This window comes from Arachis stenosperma, chromosome 9, assembly GCF_014773155.1.
Source record: "Arachis stenosperma cultivar V10309 chromosome 9, arast.V10309.gnm1.PFL2, whole genome shotgun sequence".
Classification (NCBI taxonomy): Eukaryota; Viridiplantae; Streptophyta; class Magnoliopsida; order Fabales; family Fabaceae; genus Arachis; species Arachis stenosperma.
In genome coordinates this window covers 19,925,215-19,943,371 of record NC_080385.1, presented here as the reverse complement: position 1 = coordinate 19,943,371, position 18,157 = coordinate 19,925,215, and the positions used below count along the sequence as shown (strand labels likewise).

The following is an 18,157-nucleotide window of genomic DNA, read 5'->3' as shown; positions in this document are numbered from 1 at the left end:
ACATAACTATGGCCCCGTTGATGGAACAACAACATGGCGAAGCTCCATTGTCCTCATCGTCGGCTTTGATGGCTGTAGTACCAATGAGACCTTACTATGAGTTGTTGCTGGAGATAGCGGTGAAGATCTAAAGTTATTAACTTTCAGTGGTTAATCTCAATGGGTTTGCTTCAATTTCATCTTCTGACATCTCCAGAGGTGAGGAAGCTAACTCATTAATAGTTTCATTTGGATGATAGGTGGCAATCATCAAAACTATGTTTCCACAAACCTGAATCTGACCATGGTAGTTTTTAGCACAAAGATGTTAATTGAAGTCCAAAGATTTAAACTTTGAGAAGCATTTGATGATGGGTGTTCACTGTTTAACGAAGTTTCAATTTCGGTTCATAGCTTCCAGTTAAGTCTTGGTACTTTTTTGCATTTTTGCAAATTAAAAGATGAATTTGGGATTCAAATTCCTATGTCTCTGGAACCAAGAGGTTAATTTCATTGTTAGGAGTGATAATTATTATAAATTTAGTGGTTCAATCTTCTAAATTTTCATATAGTGAATTTGTAATTTTCTTTACTAGCAAGATGACTAATTTCGCAATGGATGCATCTATAGTTAAGTCTAAATTGGAAGGTAATATTGTTAATACACATCCAAATGGTTCAACTCTTGCATTCAATTAGATCAAGATTGGTGGGTGTTATGATGTTCAGGGAGAGAATTTTGATTTCAGAAGAGGAAGAGGTAGAAAGAAAATGGGAAAGAAAAAAGAGTGAAGGGTAATAATGGTATTTTCAACAAAATTAACATGTGATTAACGTTTTTGTTAGTTTTGTCAAGCAAATCTAATCTTTTGTGGATACTAAGTTAGTTTTAATCTGTTATGGTTAGTTTTGTCAGCTCTCACATTTTTTATGGTCAGAAATGATAATTTATTCAATAATTTAATTAAGTTTCTTTTGAAAAAATAGTTTAAATAATAAATGACTATATTAAAAGTAGCTTTTAAATAAGTTATTTTGTGTTTGAAGTTTTTGTTCTAAAAATACTTATTTTATAGAAATGTAATAAAAAGTAGTAATATTATAAAAGAAGTTATTTTTTTTAATTTTTTTATAAATTCTTAAATAATTTCTTAAAAAGCTACAATTTAATTTTAAAAATTATATCGAACATTAATACTATTATTCTTCATAAATTACAAACTCAAAAAAATTATTTTTAAAACTTCTCAAACGAACAATTAACAAATGTGGACTAATTATGTACACAATATGAGTAAAGACTAAAGAGTTAATGATTTTACTCTTAAATAATTGTTTATTTAAAACAATAAAATGTATATGTACTTATGTAGACATAAATTATATTATATCATCAATATAGTAAGAGAAATTATTGAAATGGAGATGTATTTTGTATTTGAGAATTGGGACCCTTAAAAATAATTTCTTGATTTATATAAATGTGACTTAAATTAGTAGAGGTAAAGTCGCAAGGACTTTGAGGTTCTAACAGGTTGGGCCTATTTGGAGCTACCTCTTCCTCTTCCTCACTTTTCTCATCTTTTTCTTCCTCTTTCTTCATCAACTGTTATTCAAAACCCTTCACTTTCATCTTCCTATTAATGCTTCATTCCACATCCTTCCAAAATTCTCCAATCTTCTTCTTCTCTCTCTAATCTTCTTTCTAAAAGGACTCGCCGGGAATTCATCTCCGGCATCATCGGCGGCGGTCATGGCCAACCAGTTCTCCAGCTCCGTCGATTTCGGACTCAGGCTCTCCAGGCGAATATACTACGGCCAAGGTCCGGCGCCGGCACCGGCGATGTCGAGATCGCCGGAGGAATACCTACCGACGGCGCCGATGTGCTACGCCGTGATATCGGATCCGGATATGGTGGATAACCCGGACATCCGGAGCTACCAACCGTACGTGCACGGGAAGTGTGACCCGCCGGCGCTAATACCGCTGCAGCTTCTAGGAGTCACCATGGAGGTCGATTGTAGCTTGGACACGGCGTTTGTAACCGTCAATGCACGGTGGCGCGTGCATTGCGTGTTGGGAAGTAGCACATGCGATTGCCGCCTCGCGATACCGATGGGAGAGCAGGTAAATGTTATATATACAATGGCTGATATCTTTGGCAGGAAAATCATTTACTAATTCTAGTTTTCTTGTGTTTATTGATGAACTATGGGGTGATTTTTGAAGGAAAGTGGTTTCTTCTCCGTAAACTTGCATTTGGAAATAAAGAATTTTTTCATTTTATAATAGAAAAAAATCCTTCTGATTTCTGACTGGGTGAGAAATATAAGGCAAAAGTATACTCTTTTTTTTTTTGTCTTTAGTGTTAAAGAAGTATTATAAAGGTTATGAATCTTTTAGATAGTAAAAATTTTGTATTTCATTCGTATCTTTTTAGTTAGAAATGTTTATGTCTATTATTTTACATAGAATCCAAACACAAACTATACTAACTTGAACAAGCCTAAATCTGAAAGAGAAGTATTAGATGTAATATGATTAAAAAGGTGAAAACTCACTTGAAACTATTGTTGTTGATATAACTATTTGATTAAATTATTTAATAATTTTTAATTATTATTTTATACGAAGATAACTTCATTCGAATCTTTGTCTTCATGTAAATTTCTTCGAATGGAGAAGATGAATAGAAGAGAGAGAAAAAAATTCGGATAGGCTGACAGTTGGCACAGCGAGAGAGGTTGAGTCCTTGAAACTTCTAGTTCTAGGGGTGGGACGTGGTAGGGACCTAGGCTTGGGTATTCCACTGTTTTGGAATCAGGTCAAAAAGAGGCAATGCTTCCTTTTAATTTTTTTTTCCTTTTAAGAGTGCCTAAATCAGTCCCAACGATATTAAAAATAGACATTTTATTTTTTTAAAAAAATTAATATATAGAAGAGGTAAAAAATAAAAAAATGTGAAATCACGGTGGAAGTGGCCAATGAATAAATTTCATTTCCATCCTTCTGGTTTTGTTAATCACTTCTGTATACAACAGTTTTATTAAATTTTTTTAATTAATGTGATTAATCTATTGATCATTTACACATTTTATTTTATTTTTTAACTTTTTATTTTAATCTTTTAATTAATATTTTTAGAACACTAGTTAGATAAAGATTACTTCATTAGTTTTTTTTAGTGGATAAATATTTTGAAGAGTTTAACTTTAGTTTTAATCAGTCCACTAAAATTGTGTTGTGTGACTACTTAAAATATGAACAAAGTAACACACAAGTGCATCAATTTAATTTGTTGAGAGACAAAATTTTTGAGACATAAACTAATACAAAGAAACATAAATACACACCATTTATGTACCATCTTAAAGTTACTAAAATACAAATGGTAAGATATTTTTCTTTCGATTAATTTTCAAAATTCTAATTTTATCCCACTCTTCTCCCTCTCTTCTGATCATTGATAAAATATCATAAATAGTAAACAATTATATTGATTTTTAAAAAATTTCAGAGTTGATATTTTATTCTTCACAAAATTTTATTATTCTAGAAACTTTTGAAAAAGATAAGTTGTTTAATATGAGACTAATTTATCTTGTAATAATATTTTTTATAATTTAATTATTTTATAATAAAGTGATTAATATAATATATATTAAAAATTTTATTATCAACACTTGAAAAATTATTTGTTTAATGAGAATAATTTTTATAAATTTTATATAAAAAACTAAAATATTTAATTTAAATAATTATGATATGTATATATTAAAATTAAATCGTTAAATTAGTTCTTTATATAAGATATGTATTAAAATATAAAATATATATTAAAAATATATAAAATAATATATAAAATAATTTTTTTAGTGTGTACAAGATATTTTTTTATTAACATTAATTGGAGATCATTAATTATTTATTCTATCATCACTTAAAAATTGAAAACTACTGGACTCTATTTCTTTGTGGAATGGAAGAAAATGAGACGTGTTCAATTTTCTTTTCTTAGCCTAAGTGCTGGAGGAAGTTAGTTGGGGCGGGTCGTTGTCTTTACTTTGGATTTAAAACCAATTTAAATTGAAGTCATAAAAGGTAAAAGTGTAGAGTGCGTTTCATTTGTATTTTTATTTTTATTTTTAATATTTTTTATGTTTTTGAATTTTATAAAAAATAAAAATAATAAAATTTTTATTTTTTTATAAAATTTAGAAAATAAAAAATATTAAAAATAAAAATAAAAAATAAAAATACGAACCAAACATATTTTTATCTTCTTAAAATAGTGGCTGAAGCCAATAGTCAGTCTTTGGAAAAAGAAATTCAAACTTTGTATTTTATGAAGAGTTTCATATGAGTATTCTAATAATTTTAGCAGTTGATTTTAATTATATATAAATTTTATAATTAAAGTTAATAATTAAAATTATTAAAATATTAATATTTTTTAAATATTTAAAAAAATTTTATATGTTGTTTGAGATATACTTTATATTAAATATCTTTTGAAATATATATACTCAGTGATTAATTTCAATTTTCAACTTTTACTAAAAATATCTTGATATTTATGCTCTTAAAGAGTTTTCATATTTTTAAGAAATGTTTTCGAGGATTATGCTTAATTGATCGGTTGGGGAGGGTCGTTCTCTTAGCCTTGGAACAAAAATATAAAATTATGTGAAATTTTTAGAAACCTTGTCCTCTCAAAAGTAGCAGCTTCGGAAATTAATATATTCAATGATTGATTTCAACTCAGTTCCAAAAATTGTTGATTGTCAACTTTGCCCTGAAATTACTTTTTGATATTTATGGTTTTAAAAATATATTCCATTCTTTTAAGAAATGGTTTTAAGTATTTACTATAGGAATTCTGGAGCGGACTTCGCTGTCCTCTTATGGTACGTAAATTTCAGAAAAAATAAAGGATCTATAAAATAATAAAATAAAAAATTAATTATTATTAAATTTATAATTTTTATTATATATAAATTTTAATATTTTAAATAAAAAATAATTATTTTTTATTTATTAATTTTTTATTTTAAAATAACTTGATCCAAAAAATTTCATACTTCTACTTAAGAATTAGTTGTAATTGGATAATGAAAGAGATTTCGAAGGCTAAAATTGGTAGAATTTTTGGTAAGAAAATTATGTTTATGGCTCTTTAAAAGGATAAACTACTATTTGTATTTATAAATTTTGTGAATGTATAATAGTACTTATCAAACAAAAAATTAATATTATATTCATAAAAGATGAATTTTATGTGACAATAGTATTTAAATCTTAATTTTTTTATTGCCTTTTTAATAAAATTTTTAAATAATCTTTTTTATCTTCTTTTTTAGATTCTAAATTTTCACAATCTTCACTCTTCTTCGTCATTATCGCTAGCCACCATCCGCATTCGCTACCCTAATCTCGCATTTGATGTCTTTCTTCAACGAGCAGCACTCTCATGCCGAGGTGCTCTTCAACTTCTGCAAGCAGACTGATCCTAACACCTTTTTCTTGAAGTTTGCACACCTTCTCTCCTTTTCTCCTTACCAAGAAGAGGCTCGAACCATGTTTGTCATCCTTTCGCAAGCAATGATCTTTAAAAAATTAATTCATTAAAGACGAAGGAGAAGAAAAAGAAGGAGAAGGAGGATACAGTTCAAGATCTTTTATGCAAAGGTCGTAAAGCATTCTATTGGTGGCTAATTTTTATCCTCAGCCTCCATCTCTCTTTTTTTCCATCCCAAAAATTTTAAAATTGTTCATCACCACCTTCGCTACTACCACATTGTCATCACCATCATCAACACACAAAATCCGGCAGCCACGAACTCTCTCCAATAGTGACTCCAAGCTCTGCTCAGCATCGTTGATTAGTTGAAAAAGAGGCTACTGTTAGAGTATTTCGATGCTATTTAGTTGGCGCGGAATTAACTTCTCTTCGACGAAGCAAACTCGCCACGCACAGGTGGCCATGGAGCAAGCGACGTCAAGATTGCTCCTTCCTCCGGTGAGCCAATTCCTACCTCCATCTCCCACTACAGTCGCTTGATCAGCACCCAACCCGAACATCTTCAAGGTCAACGTGGACGAGATGAAGAAAAGTGAATCCTTAGATCTCTACGAGTCCCTGTGCAGTTATTTTATCCTAAATACTCTGAAATCAGGGCAGGTGATGATGAAAAAAAGAGTTCTTAAGTGTTGCGTACTACCAATTGAGAAAGGGAATAAGAATGATGTCAGTGGTAGGGGTGACAATGAGTGGTAACAGTGAAGAGGGAGAAGGGAGACAATGATAATCAGAGAAGGTGCTGGTGGTGAGAAGAATTGTGAAAGGTTGAAATTTCCTAAAAGAAAATAAAGAATTATTATAATTTGATAATTCTATTAAAAAATTAACAAAAAATTAAAATTTAAGTATTATTGTCACATAAAACTCATCTTTTATGAGTACAACATTAATTTTCTTATTTAATAGATACTTTTGTCAGCATTTACAAAATTATAGATACAAATGATAGTTTATTTCTCTTTAAAATTTAACCTTGTATTCGATTGAAAGGTTTAGTTGAAGAATCTTGCTAGGGAGTTAATGGGGTATATATACAATGTGTACAATGGACTTGTTATTTAGCCTAATAGGGATAAAATATAAAAATCTCTCCACAGATTACTCTAAATTAAAAAATTCTTATTCAGTTATTTCACATTGAATTTCAAATTTTTAAAAAATTCAATTAATTATTTCAAAAAAATAACCATTCAAAATCTTAATTTACCAAAACATTTCATTCCAATAGCCTCTTCTTTTTCAACCAGCAGTCACCCCACCTCATAAATAATCATCCCACTTCACCTTTGCTGCTTGGCTTGCCACACGCCACTCACCCTTAGTAAAAATAACCATCTACTTAAAAATAAAAATAATCATCCGCATACCTAATAAATTAAACATTCAACATATTTTAATTATATATAACAAAACTCAATCCAATCAAAATAATCATCTACATAAAAATTAAAATAATCATCTGTATACCTACTAAAATGATCATCCTAAATTGACCATTAAATATATTAAAATATTCCATTTACATTAAGAATAAATATCTCATTTACATGCATAACAAACATCTACATGCATATATAAAACTTACAATGCATACTGTCTCCCAACAAAAAATTCCTCCCGATTGGTTATTTTAAAGGCTCCCGATTGGTTACTTTAAAGAAAGTGTCACTGCAAGTAGGTTTACTTTAGAAGACACTAACATTTTGCTTCTTGATATTTTTCTTCTCCGGCCTTTGTTTAAAGCATCATAGCATAAAAATACGAACGCCTAATAAAATAAATATCAAAAGATCAGTATCAACAATCCAAATGATATTCTTAGTTATAAATGACTTCTTAGTATTTACAAACATTGATGCAGTTGGAGAAAAAAGACTATTTGCTATTCTCCACCGTGAGTTTTTCAAGGGATGGAACCATAGTTGCAGGTGATGGAACTGTGCCGAAATTAGGGTATAGTTTGATCTTCAATATAGTTTGATCTTCAACAACACCGATAAAAGAGGATAAAACAAAGAGAGAGAGAGACATGTTAATAACTATTTAAAATTTTTATTTACTTTGTATTTAAAATTAAAAATAATTCTATAATTAATTAATTTAATTATTATTTAATATTAATTTTAAAAATATTTTTATTGTACACATTATATACTAATTAAATTAACTCTTCATACTTTCTCTTAGTTGAAAACTTGAAATTGTTTCTTTGGTCCAGTTTCAGTTCGTAAAGTTATTCTTTCAATGCAACATAAATAAAAAAAAGGGTAAAAAGATAAAAATTTTGATAAAGACAGTTTTGTCGACTTAAATAAATGCTTTATAATAGTGTGTAAAGTATAAAATAATAAAATTATCAAAAAAAAATCCAACTAAAGAAAAACATCATTTTTTAAAAAAAATACTATATATCTTTTAAAATTTAGTCTTTCGTGAACTTTTAAATTTAATAATATTATTTAATTATTTTTTAATTGAATAAATTTTTTATTTCTTCGATAAACACATTATTAATGAAAAAAATTTCAATTTTTTTTGAGTTTTTGACTTATAAAAAATAATAATATTGATGTCTGGTATAATTTTTAAAATTAAATTATATTTTTTAAGAAATTATTTAAATATTTTTTAAAAAATTCAAAAAAAATTACATACACATCTAACATTATACATAAATTATAAAAATAAATCTTTTATTAAAAAAAAGAGACATAAAAAATTTTAATAACCTAAAAAATGTGAAAGAGGTAATAAAATCAAACAGAATAATGCAAAAATAAAATTTATCAATACAAATACATCCAAATACATGAAATGTGTTTTCGGCATAGAGGAGCGCGTCTCGGAAGAGGAAACGGCGCGGAGGAAGAGCACGAAGAGGAAGCGGCGCGGAAGAAAAAGCGACGGGTAGGAGAAAGTGGCGACAACAATGAGCGCGGTACAGAGGAGGCAGCAATGGCGAGGATGAGGAGCGCAGAGGAAGCAATAATGCTCTCCTAGGTTTCGCCGTAAGATTGAGACGTTTGTGGAGATTTTAGGGATTTTTTAGATGTATTTTTGTTAAAAGGGTTTAAAATAGATTTGGGTATTTAAAATTAAATTTTTAGATTTTAATCTTATTTAAAACTGTTTTTTAAATTTGTATTTTAAATTTTTAAAAAATAAGATACTAAATTTATTTAGATGTGTTTGTTTTAATTTTTTTAAATTACTGTAATAAAAGATTGATTAAAAGAATACTTTAAAAAATACTTAATTACATTGATTATTTAATTTAAAAATTAAAAAAATTAAAAAATGATACTTATAATATTTTTCTTTATGTTTCAAGTATAAATTAAAAGACACGTTTTTTGTTTTATTTTAAGAGTTTATTTTTAATATATTAATAGTATAAAATATTATATTCTGTCATTTAATTACATTTACTTTTAGACGATTATTTATGTGAATATGTAAAAAGGAGTTATTTTTATTTACTTAACGTCACATAATAAATGTATTTATACAACTATTTTATATTAGAATTAAATTCTTATTTTAAATACTAAAAGAATATACACAAAAGGGAAAGAATTTTCCCATGTCGTTGATGTGCCAAACATAATTGTGTTTATCTTTTGTTAAAATCATAATGATTTGGGACCCACATGAAAATTATTTTTTCTAATGCAATATCTTCCATGAAACATGCTTCTCGGTCATGAAACTTGCCAGAATGTTATTATTGATCGAATTATATGGCTAGTTGGCAACATGCCAACATATAATAATGACACTGTGAGACGTTACATGTCGGAGTAGTTCTGATCATATGGTGTGCCAAGAAGAGATACTATTCTTGGCATGACCAACTGATTCTACTCAGTTAAAATTTGGCACCACCTAAATGCATGGCCATATTCTCAAAAGTCAAATTATTAGCGGTTTAAGTATCAGATTTTTTTTTCCATGCTCGATTCTTCTTTCAAATACCTTGAATCAGTATCTGCATTTAAAAACGCCATTAATATTTCTTATATGTTCTACTATAGTATCTTTCATAGCTTATGTCCATTCTTTAATCCTAACAATATATTGCAAATTGTTTTCTGTTGTGTCACACCATCGCTGATATGGCATTGGACTATATAATAAATTCTATATCTGTCTCAATCAGTCATGTTGTGATTGTATTAAATTTTATCTAAGATCCTGATTCATGATTGTGGACACGGGACATTATGGAGTGCATTATGTTTCCTGTTCCATAAGTTTTAACTGAATGCATCTTATATTGCATGAATTGCTTAATGAAAATATTGTAGAGAAATTTCCCCTTCATGAGTTCTCAAGTTAAATATGATGTGGCTAACAGGGTTCACTTCTAGGTGTTGAGGTTGATAACTTTGGAAGATCATATCATACTGAATTGATTTCTCGGAATGATGAAAATGATAAGGAGAAAGTGGCCAAAGCCAAAGATGGATACTTCTTGAAAAGCCAAATATACATTATTGACATCCCACAGGTCACTATTACATTGCAACAAAGATTAATCTTATTACTCGTACTTCATATTATCAATTGAGAAAGTCTATGGTCCAGTTCTTTTATTAAAATCTAACCGTATTTAATTACACCATTAAAAATATTAATAATAATTAATTAATAATTACAAATTACAAAATATATTAATCTCTAACACTATTATTATCAATTTGACCTTTATTACTGATACTTCATCATACTTCTATATTATATATATATAATTGAGTAATGCTAAGACAAAGAGAGAAGTTTTCGTGTACAATATGTACTATATATATATATATATATATATATATATATATATATAATTTATAAATTAAGTAAAAATCTTCGCCATTCACCCAATTTTATTTTTTATCCAAAAAATTTCTAATATGATTTATATTATAAATAAGGATAATATGAGCAGGGATTAGTTTACAATTTTGTTTGTTAAAATACTTTTTATTGTATATAAAAAAATATTATTTTTATAAAATATATTTTTTATTAGTAAATAATTTTAGTGTATATTTAGCATAATTAATTATATATAATTCATAACTTTTTTTGGCTATTTCTAAAATTTAAATTCAAGATCTTTTATATTAAATTATAAATAATTTGTCATCTCAATTAATTCCATTTTTATTATTTTTATACATATTTAATAAGGAAAAATCTAGGGGGCCAGCAGTTTTATTGAATTTTGGCCAGCATGTAATCAGCAGAGGAAGGTGAGCCATTGGATGAAATTTCACACCAATCTCACACCATCAAATCATCATTGATGGCTAGTTGATGGCTAACAATCACAAAAATTGCTGGCCCTCTAGCATTGCTCATTTAATAAATAAAATAGTGAATTAATACGTACGCTCTTATTGATAATAATAGTTACAAAGACATTGTTTGTTTATTAATTAAAATAAATAAGATTTTTTTTTTCTATTATTATTGTAGTTTAGTGGAGGCTCGATCTTCTCAATTAAGATCAAATGGTCTCAGGAGATATTATTCAATGAAGGCCAGTTCTCTCTTAATATTCCTTTTAACTTCCCTTCATACGTTAACCCTATTGGAATAAAATCTCCTAAGAAAGAGAGAATATTATTGAAAGTGAATTCTGGTGCTGCAAGAGAAGTGTCATGCAATACCTCCAGTCACCCTCTTAAGGTAAAACCTACTGATTATGAAGCATTCTTATTCCTAAATTGTTGCCACTTGCTTCATACTTATACAGGACACTTGTTGATCAAATATTATAATATAAAACTTACAAAATTAGACTTCATAAAACATTCCATCTTAAAGTTGAACTATTTCATTTTGTTTTAAATAAGACAAACTATTATAATGGTAACTCATTCGAGTCTTATGTCTTTAAATATTTTTAATCAAGCTAAGTATTACTTTTTCAATTCACTGACGTCAATAATATGTATAGCTGTGTATAAAATATTTTTTGAGAAAAGGACAAATACGTCCTTGATCTTTTGTTCTGCGGGTATTTAAGTCTTTTAAGATTTAAAAATATATTGAATTCATTGACCTTTTCAAAACCTATCCTTCATGTTCACTTGGGTCAGTCAGATCCAACAGATAAATCAAACGTTACTCCCATTATACTAATTTGGTCGTTACGGATGCACATGTGAGAGAATTTTTAAAATGTGACAAGTTAGAGTCAGGGATCGATGTGTCCAGATTTTGAAAAAGTAAGAATTTAAATGTATTTTTTAAATTCTTAGAGACTTAAACATTTGCGGATCAAAAAGTTAGGGATTAATTTATCTTTTTTCATATTCCTTTATGGCAGTTCAAATAAATATCATTCTTAAACCAACTTAACCAACTTGGATTGGTCGAGTCTGTTAGTTTGCTTGTCCACTCAAGCAAGTGTCACATATTTGAATCTATATTATGTATGCAGCAGTCCAATAACTACCAGCAAACCCTTAAATATAACTCAAATCCGCGGTAGATTAGTCCTTGATTTGTTAGGTTGGGGGACACCAGCAAACATAGCCGACTGCAGCATAACAAAATTCTGTTAGGCCTCTCATTCATAGAAATGAACTAAATATGATCTTCATGGTTTCCAGGTACTAATGCGCCAAGCTGGCAAATTAAGTTTATCATATGAGGCAGAAGTGCAAGCTTGGTCAAGTATAGACTTTAGTCTTTCTTACATTGTAAGACCTGGAAGCATATAATTCTATCAAGTTCTTTCCAATGGCAATTTCAATATTCTGTAAAAATTCGTGGATCCTGAATAGCCGAATTGGTGTCTATACAGGTTTCTTTAACGGATATAGTTGGTGGTGTTCTCTTGCAATCTCCTTTCTTGCGTGATTTCGACGAACGGGAGATATTTTGCTTGTATCTTTACCCGGGAAAAAGCCAGGATAGAAAGGTTTGTTTGCATTATTATAGGTTTAATTTTCTTTAAAGTTTTAAGTGTGTTTGGATATAACTTTTTAAAAAAGTATTGTTACCAAAGCAAACAAAATTTGAAGATTTCAATTAATTGTCTATTGGAAGAACTACTACTTATGTTTCCTATTCAAACATAAAATTATCTTTTCAGCATGTATTTAAACTGTCTTGTCATTCACATATATGAACAAATAAGATGGATCCTCTGTTGTTTTCTAGTCTCTGTTATTCAAAAAATGATTTCTCTCAGAAAAAATAATTATCTGTTAAGTTAACAAAATATTTGTATTGGTAAAATATAATGTTATTTTTTGTGTAACAAAAATATGGAACTAGGAATAAGTTAGGATAAAGTAAGATGGAAATATATGAGGGTTGTGCAGAATCATTGTTTTTGTTTAATGGAGTATTCTGCTTTAATGACTTGACAGGTTTTTAGAAAGAATGTGGTGTTTATAGTAGATATAAGTGGAAGCATGAAGGGAAGTCCTCTTGAAAGCACAAAGAATGCATTAATAGCATCCCTTTCCCATCTAGATGCACAAGATACATTTAACATAATAGCTTTCAATGGGGAGTTCTATTCATTTTCTGGATTGATGGAACCGGCTACGGTGGAAAAACTTTTGAGTGCTACCAAGTGGGTTGAAGCTACTTTTATTGCAAATGGTGGTACCAACATCTTGAATCCCTTAACTCAGGTAATTCTCATTTGTTGACAATTTCGATATTATGTGCAAAACATTCTTCTCTTATTGCATGTGTTGATTAAAGTTTGTTTTGCTGCTAAAATCAACTGCAGTACTTAATTACTTAACAAAGTTTTTTCCCACTAAGTGGGGTCGGCTAGATGGATCAAGATGTCATTACGTCGTGTCTAACTGTCTATGCTGTGAGATGCAACCTTGTTTTACATTGGCTGTCGCAGGCCTAACAAAACCCAACATGGCTTCAAGGACGTCATTGCGTCGTGGCCATGTATTGGGATGCGACATTGTTTTACATTGGCAGTCGCACATCGAACAACTCTTTTCGTTTTTCCGAGCTTGAGACCGGCTATGTAAACATAGGCCAAGTTAAAATCAACTGCAGTACTAATGAAAGTAGTATACATCTGAAATGAGGAAATGAGAAAGGTTAGTTAGAAGGTGCCACCTTGTAACTTTTCTTTTTCAAACCAAACATGCCCTTGGTTAACCTTCCTTGTTCTCTCTCTATTCTATTCATTCATTGATCCTACAAAGCACATTTAATATGTAGTTGATATACTTCTTTTGCAGTCATCATCATAATAAAGAGAAAACAAAAGGCATGACAAAATTTGGTTCTTTCTTTTATTTTGCATTTTCCCATTTCTTTGGTAATTTGTATGCTTTCTTTTGGTGTTGCTGCTAGTCTACATCCACAGGACATAAAAAGCTTCGAGCCTTTACCATTTTTTCTCCCCATATTCACATCAATGTATCCCATATTTGACATTCAAATGAAGTTTCCATGTTTGATCTGCTTTGTATTGTTAACTACATTCATTGCAGTCTTTAGTGTTTTTTGAAGGTTTATGCATTGTTTAGTTACTTACTTGTATGCCTTAAAGAACTTAACGGATGCTGAGACCTTTATATGTAGCTTTTTGTTTATATAAGATGATGTTCTTTTATTTTTATCTAATACTCTATTATATCTTTAGGCAATGAAGCTGTTTCAGAATTCAACTGCTTCAGATTCAATCCCTCTAATTTTTCTTGTTACTGATGGGACTGTTGAGAATGAGAGACAGATATGCAATTTTGTGAAAAGCTGCCTCACAAATGGGCAACCGGTTCGCACACCGCGCTTATGTACTCTTGGCATAGGCAAGGATACTTTACTGTTTTAAGAACTTCATTTCTATGACATGTTAATTTGGCAGAATTCATTTGACATTTCACCATTTTTATGAGTGTTGTTTCCACCTGAAGCTCTGACTTCTAAGAAACAGCAAACTTTGATACAGAATTCATGTTTTACATCCAAGAAACTAATTCTTTGACTTGCTGGTTGTTTCCTCAAGAAAATGTTTAATAACAATAGGATGTAAGAAGAAATGAAAAAAAAAAGCATTGATTCAACTCATTGTAAGAATAAATGTAAGAAGATCGTTTGTATCAACATTTACTATAGCTTATGCTTTATTTTAGTATAAAGGCTTGTTTTGGTATTTAACTTTTGGGAGAGGAACTTCTGAAAGTAACTTGTGAAGTTCTTCTCTAGAGTGTCTTAACAAGTTCTTCTTAAGAACTTAAATTGTTAACTCTTTGCAAAGCATTAAAAATTATTTTGAGTTTTAATTTGTGTAGTAATTGGAAGAGAAGTGCAAAATGTGACTTTTGACTTTAGAAAAATTAGAAAAAGTCAGAAGATGAGTAATTGGAAAGAGCTTTGTCAAAATTTTGAACAAAGATTTATCATAATTTTCTCTTGCAACTTTTTTCATTCAACTGCTTTTTAGTAACCATCTCTGTGTTTGTTTCAAAATTTTTAGGTTTACATTGTAATCACTACTTCCTGCAAATGCTAGCACAGATTGGGAGGGGCCACTATGATGCTGCTTTTGATTTAGGTCAATATCTTTACCTCTCAGTTTAAATTGTGGTTTGAAGTTTATTCAGATTTGAGGCTTAAATATTTAAGAGTTATTATTAAGTTTGGTAACACTATTGAAGTCACTATATATGTATCTTATATTTAAAAGGAAAACAGAAGTAATAAATTGGTAATTTTATTGATACTTGAACTGTTATTAATCTCTTTTTTTTTTTTTCCCTTCCGTGTCCAGATTCCATTTCCTTTAGAATGCAAAGGTTGTTTAGAACTGCTTCATCAGTCATTGTTTCAGATATAACCCTTGGAGGTCTAGGTCTTGATTCAGTAGAGGTACATGAAAGAGATATTTCATCCTTAATTATAACCAGAAACAATTAAATCATAGTTACATTTTACCTATTTTCATGGTTGCAGTTATTTCCACCTTATATTCCAGACCTATCATTAGAAAGTCCGTTAATGATATCAGGCAGATGCAATGGAACCTTTCCGGAATCAGTTAAAGTGACTGGTACTTTGGCAGATATGACTAAGTTTGAAGTGGACCTTGAAGTGCAAAGAGAAAAAGATATTCAACTCACGAATGTAATATTTCAATCTTGATTCCTATCATTTAACTACCGTTAATTCATCATGTTTCTATGAGGTTCGCAAATTTATTCAATTATAGACATTGTGAACTGAATATTAACATGCAACAACTAACAAGCACAAGAGTGAAATTTGTAAATATGAAATGTTTATAGGGATGAAATTGTATTTTATGACATTCCAATCAAAATTTGCTTTACCTCCAGAGTAATTTGAAAAGTTGAAGCTTATGTTCGTTATTTTCTTGTTTTTTCAGATCCTTGCAAAGAGACACATGGACCTTGTCACTTCTCAAGCATGGTTATTAGAAAGTGCAGAGTTGGTGGAAAAGGTTTGTATTTTATAGACCTATGCGTATCGGCTCTCTTTTTATAAGGGAAAAAAAAAGATGCGGCACTAGTGAAATCGAAAATTTGAATGGATCTGTTTACAATCAAAGTTGCTTTTATAGTGAACAACTAAGCTTGCAATGAACAATATGTTGTGGAATTTGGGAAAAAGTATCTGCTCTTTGATGTGTAGAAGTATATTACAGTGTAGAAGTTTATTTAAGTTGATTTGGCTTTAAAAGTATTATTCTGTTACTGCATCGAATATAGAATTTAATTTTTGATTCACTAGTAAAATAGTTTTACATGTACATCCAATGACCTAACGACATGTCAATAAAAATAGCCTACCTTTATGTTGATCGCATGAATGATTATTCAAAAGAACGAACGTGATTGAACCACTGTGTAAAACATTTTACTGGTGCATCAACATTAAACTCATCAAATATAACCTCTCTATGTTGTTAGATACTTGAATTTTGAAGTATTGCGATATTTGCTCTGTGTTCTTTCTCCTCTTGTTTTTAAATTTGACAAATATATACATAAAGTTTTCTTGAAGTATGTAAGTTGGTTATAAGATATTTCCTGTGCTGCTTCTGTACTCTTGTAAGAAAACGCAAAATTGATCAATGACAGGTCTCGAAGATGAGCATCCAACATAAAATCCCGTCAGAGTATACCTGCATGGTGCTTGTGGAGAACAGTGATGGGAAGAAGGCACCTGAACCAATGCTAATTAAGAGGGTATAACTTTTCCTTCCAATATAGAAATATTAAATGCAAATTTTAGTTCTCTCTGCAATGTAAAATATAAGTAGGTGAAGACTTACATGTAACTATTTTTGTGTGAAGTTGATAGCTGAAAACTGTCAGATGATTTAACAGGTTGACTAAATTATCATTTAACATTCTCATCTTTACATGAAGACAATTATACATGAGTTCTTGCTTCTCACCCTATAAGTAATATTCAATTTTCTCTTTGCACAACGTGTTTGACACCTATATATGATTGCTTCAAAACAGGCATACAGTAAACTTAGCAGACAGAGATTGGAACGCAACACTCAGAAGTTATTCCTCGGAGGCATGAGTCTCGGGTTTGGTGACCTGAAAGCAACGGCAAATAACGTTCCGCCGGCAATCAAAGAAGCAAAACCTTCTGAAGGGCTTCTAGAGAAGGCTACCTCAACTTGCTGTGGCCGATTCGCTGACAACTGTTGTGGCATGTGTCTGCTCCAAACATGTCGCTTTGCGAATGACCAATGCACCATTGTCTGCACCCAACTCTGTGCAGCCCTCGCTTGTTTCGAGTTAATCAATTGCTGTATTGAGCTTTGTGACTGTGACTGCCTCTAGTAAAATCACATGATATCTGTCAAGATATGAAAATCTGTTTAGTAGGACAAATTGTTAGCAATGTATATAAGCTTTGCTGAAAATCATATGCAGCTTATACGTCTATTACTTTAGTTGCTTGTTTATAGTGATAAAGACAAATGATATAGATAAAACTAGTTTATTGTAATGTTGGAAAGTTTGGTCTCCTTGTTCAAGTTAATGTGGAGAGCAAAGAGTAAGGAGTTCGTTGAATACTGTGGTATTGTATGGATCTTCTGCATGTGAATGCATGGGGCCTTGGGGGCCATAAGTGAAGGATAATAAATGAATTATCGTTTCATGATAAGGTTAAATGTAAATTGAGTTGATAAAGTAAGTATATGATATAATTAGGATAATTGAGTGCTATTGTAAATTGCTTTTAATGCCTTCTGTGTTAGTTATTAGCTTTCCCTTTATGTTCTTAGTGGTTGCATTACATACTCCTCTGGTATAAAATTCTGCAATTCTCCTTTGTTGCTCTTGTGAAAGAATGAAGGTGTATGCTATGGTGCCTATATATAATTGCCTAACTTATTAAAAAGAGATAAAAATTAATATTTAAATTAAAAAATATAAAAGTAAACAATTTTTAAATATTTAAAACTTACTATAAAAAGTAACTTCGGCAATTTCGACACCAAAATTAAAGGCACGGGAGAATTGGCCAATAATAAAACACAGGATTTTTCTAAAAATACAAAAATGCCTTTTTTTACTGTTGCAGCTTTTTTTTCATGCTTTTTCTTTCTTTTGTCT

At 29.8% G+C, this 18,157-nt stretch overlaps 1 protein-coding gene across 2 annotated transcripts; it reads left to right on the top strand.

Annotated features, from left to right (window-relative positions):
- The first annotated feature begins 1,492 nt into the window (after nt 1-1,492).
- Nucleotides 1,493-17,757, top strand: LOC130948793 (uncharacterized). Of its 2 annotated transcripts, none has more exons than XM_057877661.1 (13): nt 1,493-2,107; nt 9,919-10,071; nt 11,034-11,246; nt 12,176-12,265; nt 12,370-12,486; nt 12,941-13,210; nt 14,197-14,362; nt 15,031-15,108; nt 15,325-15,422; nt 15,507-15,677; nt 15,940-16,014; nt 16,655-16,762; nt 17,045-17,757. In XM_057877661.1, the coding sequence occupies exons 1-13, from the start codon at nt 1,733-1,735 to the stop codon at nt 17,375-17,377; spliced, it is 2,247 nt and encodes a 748-aa protein (XP_057733644.1). In that variant the 5' UTR covers nt 1,493-1,732; the 3' UTR covers nt 17,378-17,757. The 2 variants fall into 2 exon arrangements, with proteins under 2 accessions (XP_057733644.1, XP_057733645.1); XM_057877662.1 differs by having other exon boundaries at nt 1,834-2,107; nt 9,932-10,071.
- Nucleotides 17,758-18,157: the final 400 nt, after the last annotated feature.

Excerpts from the sequence above, each read along its gene's own strand:
- LOC130948793 (XM_057877661.1), top strand. The coding sequence starts at position 1,733 with ATGGCCAACCAGTTCTCCAGCTCCGTCGATTTCGGACTCAGGCTCTCC. Across the intron at positions 14,363-15,030 it reads CTTATGTACTCTTGGCATAG|GTTTACATTGTAATCACTAC; the intron begins GCAAGGATACTT and ends CAAAATTTTTAG. Across the intron at positions 16,763-17,044 it reads AACCAATGCTAATTAAGAGG|GCATACAGTAAACTTAGCAG; the intron begins GTATAACTTTTC and ends GCTTCAAAACAG.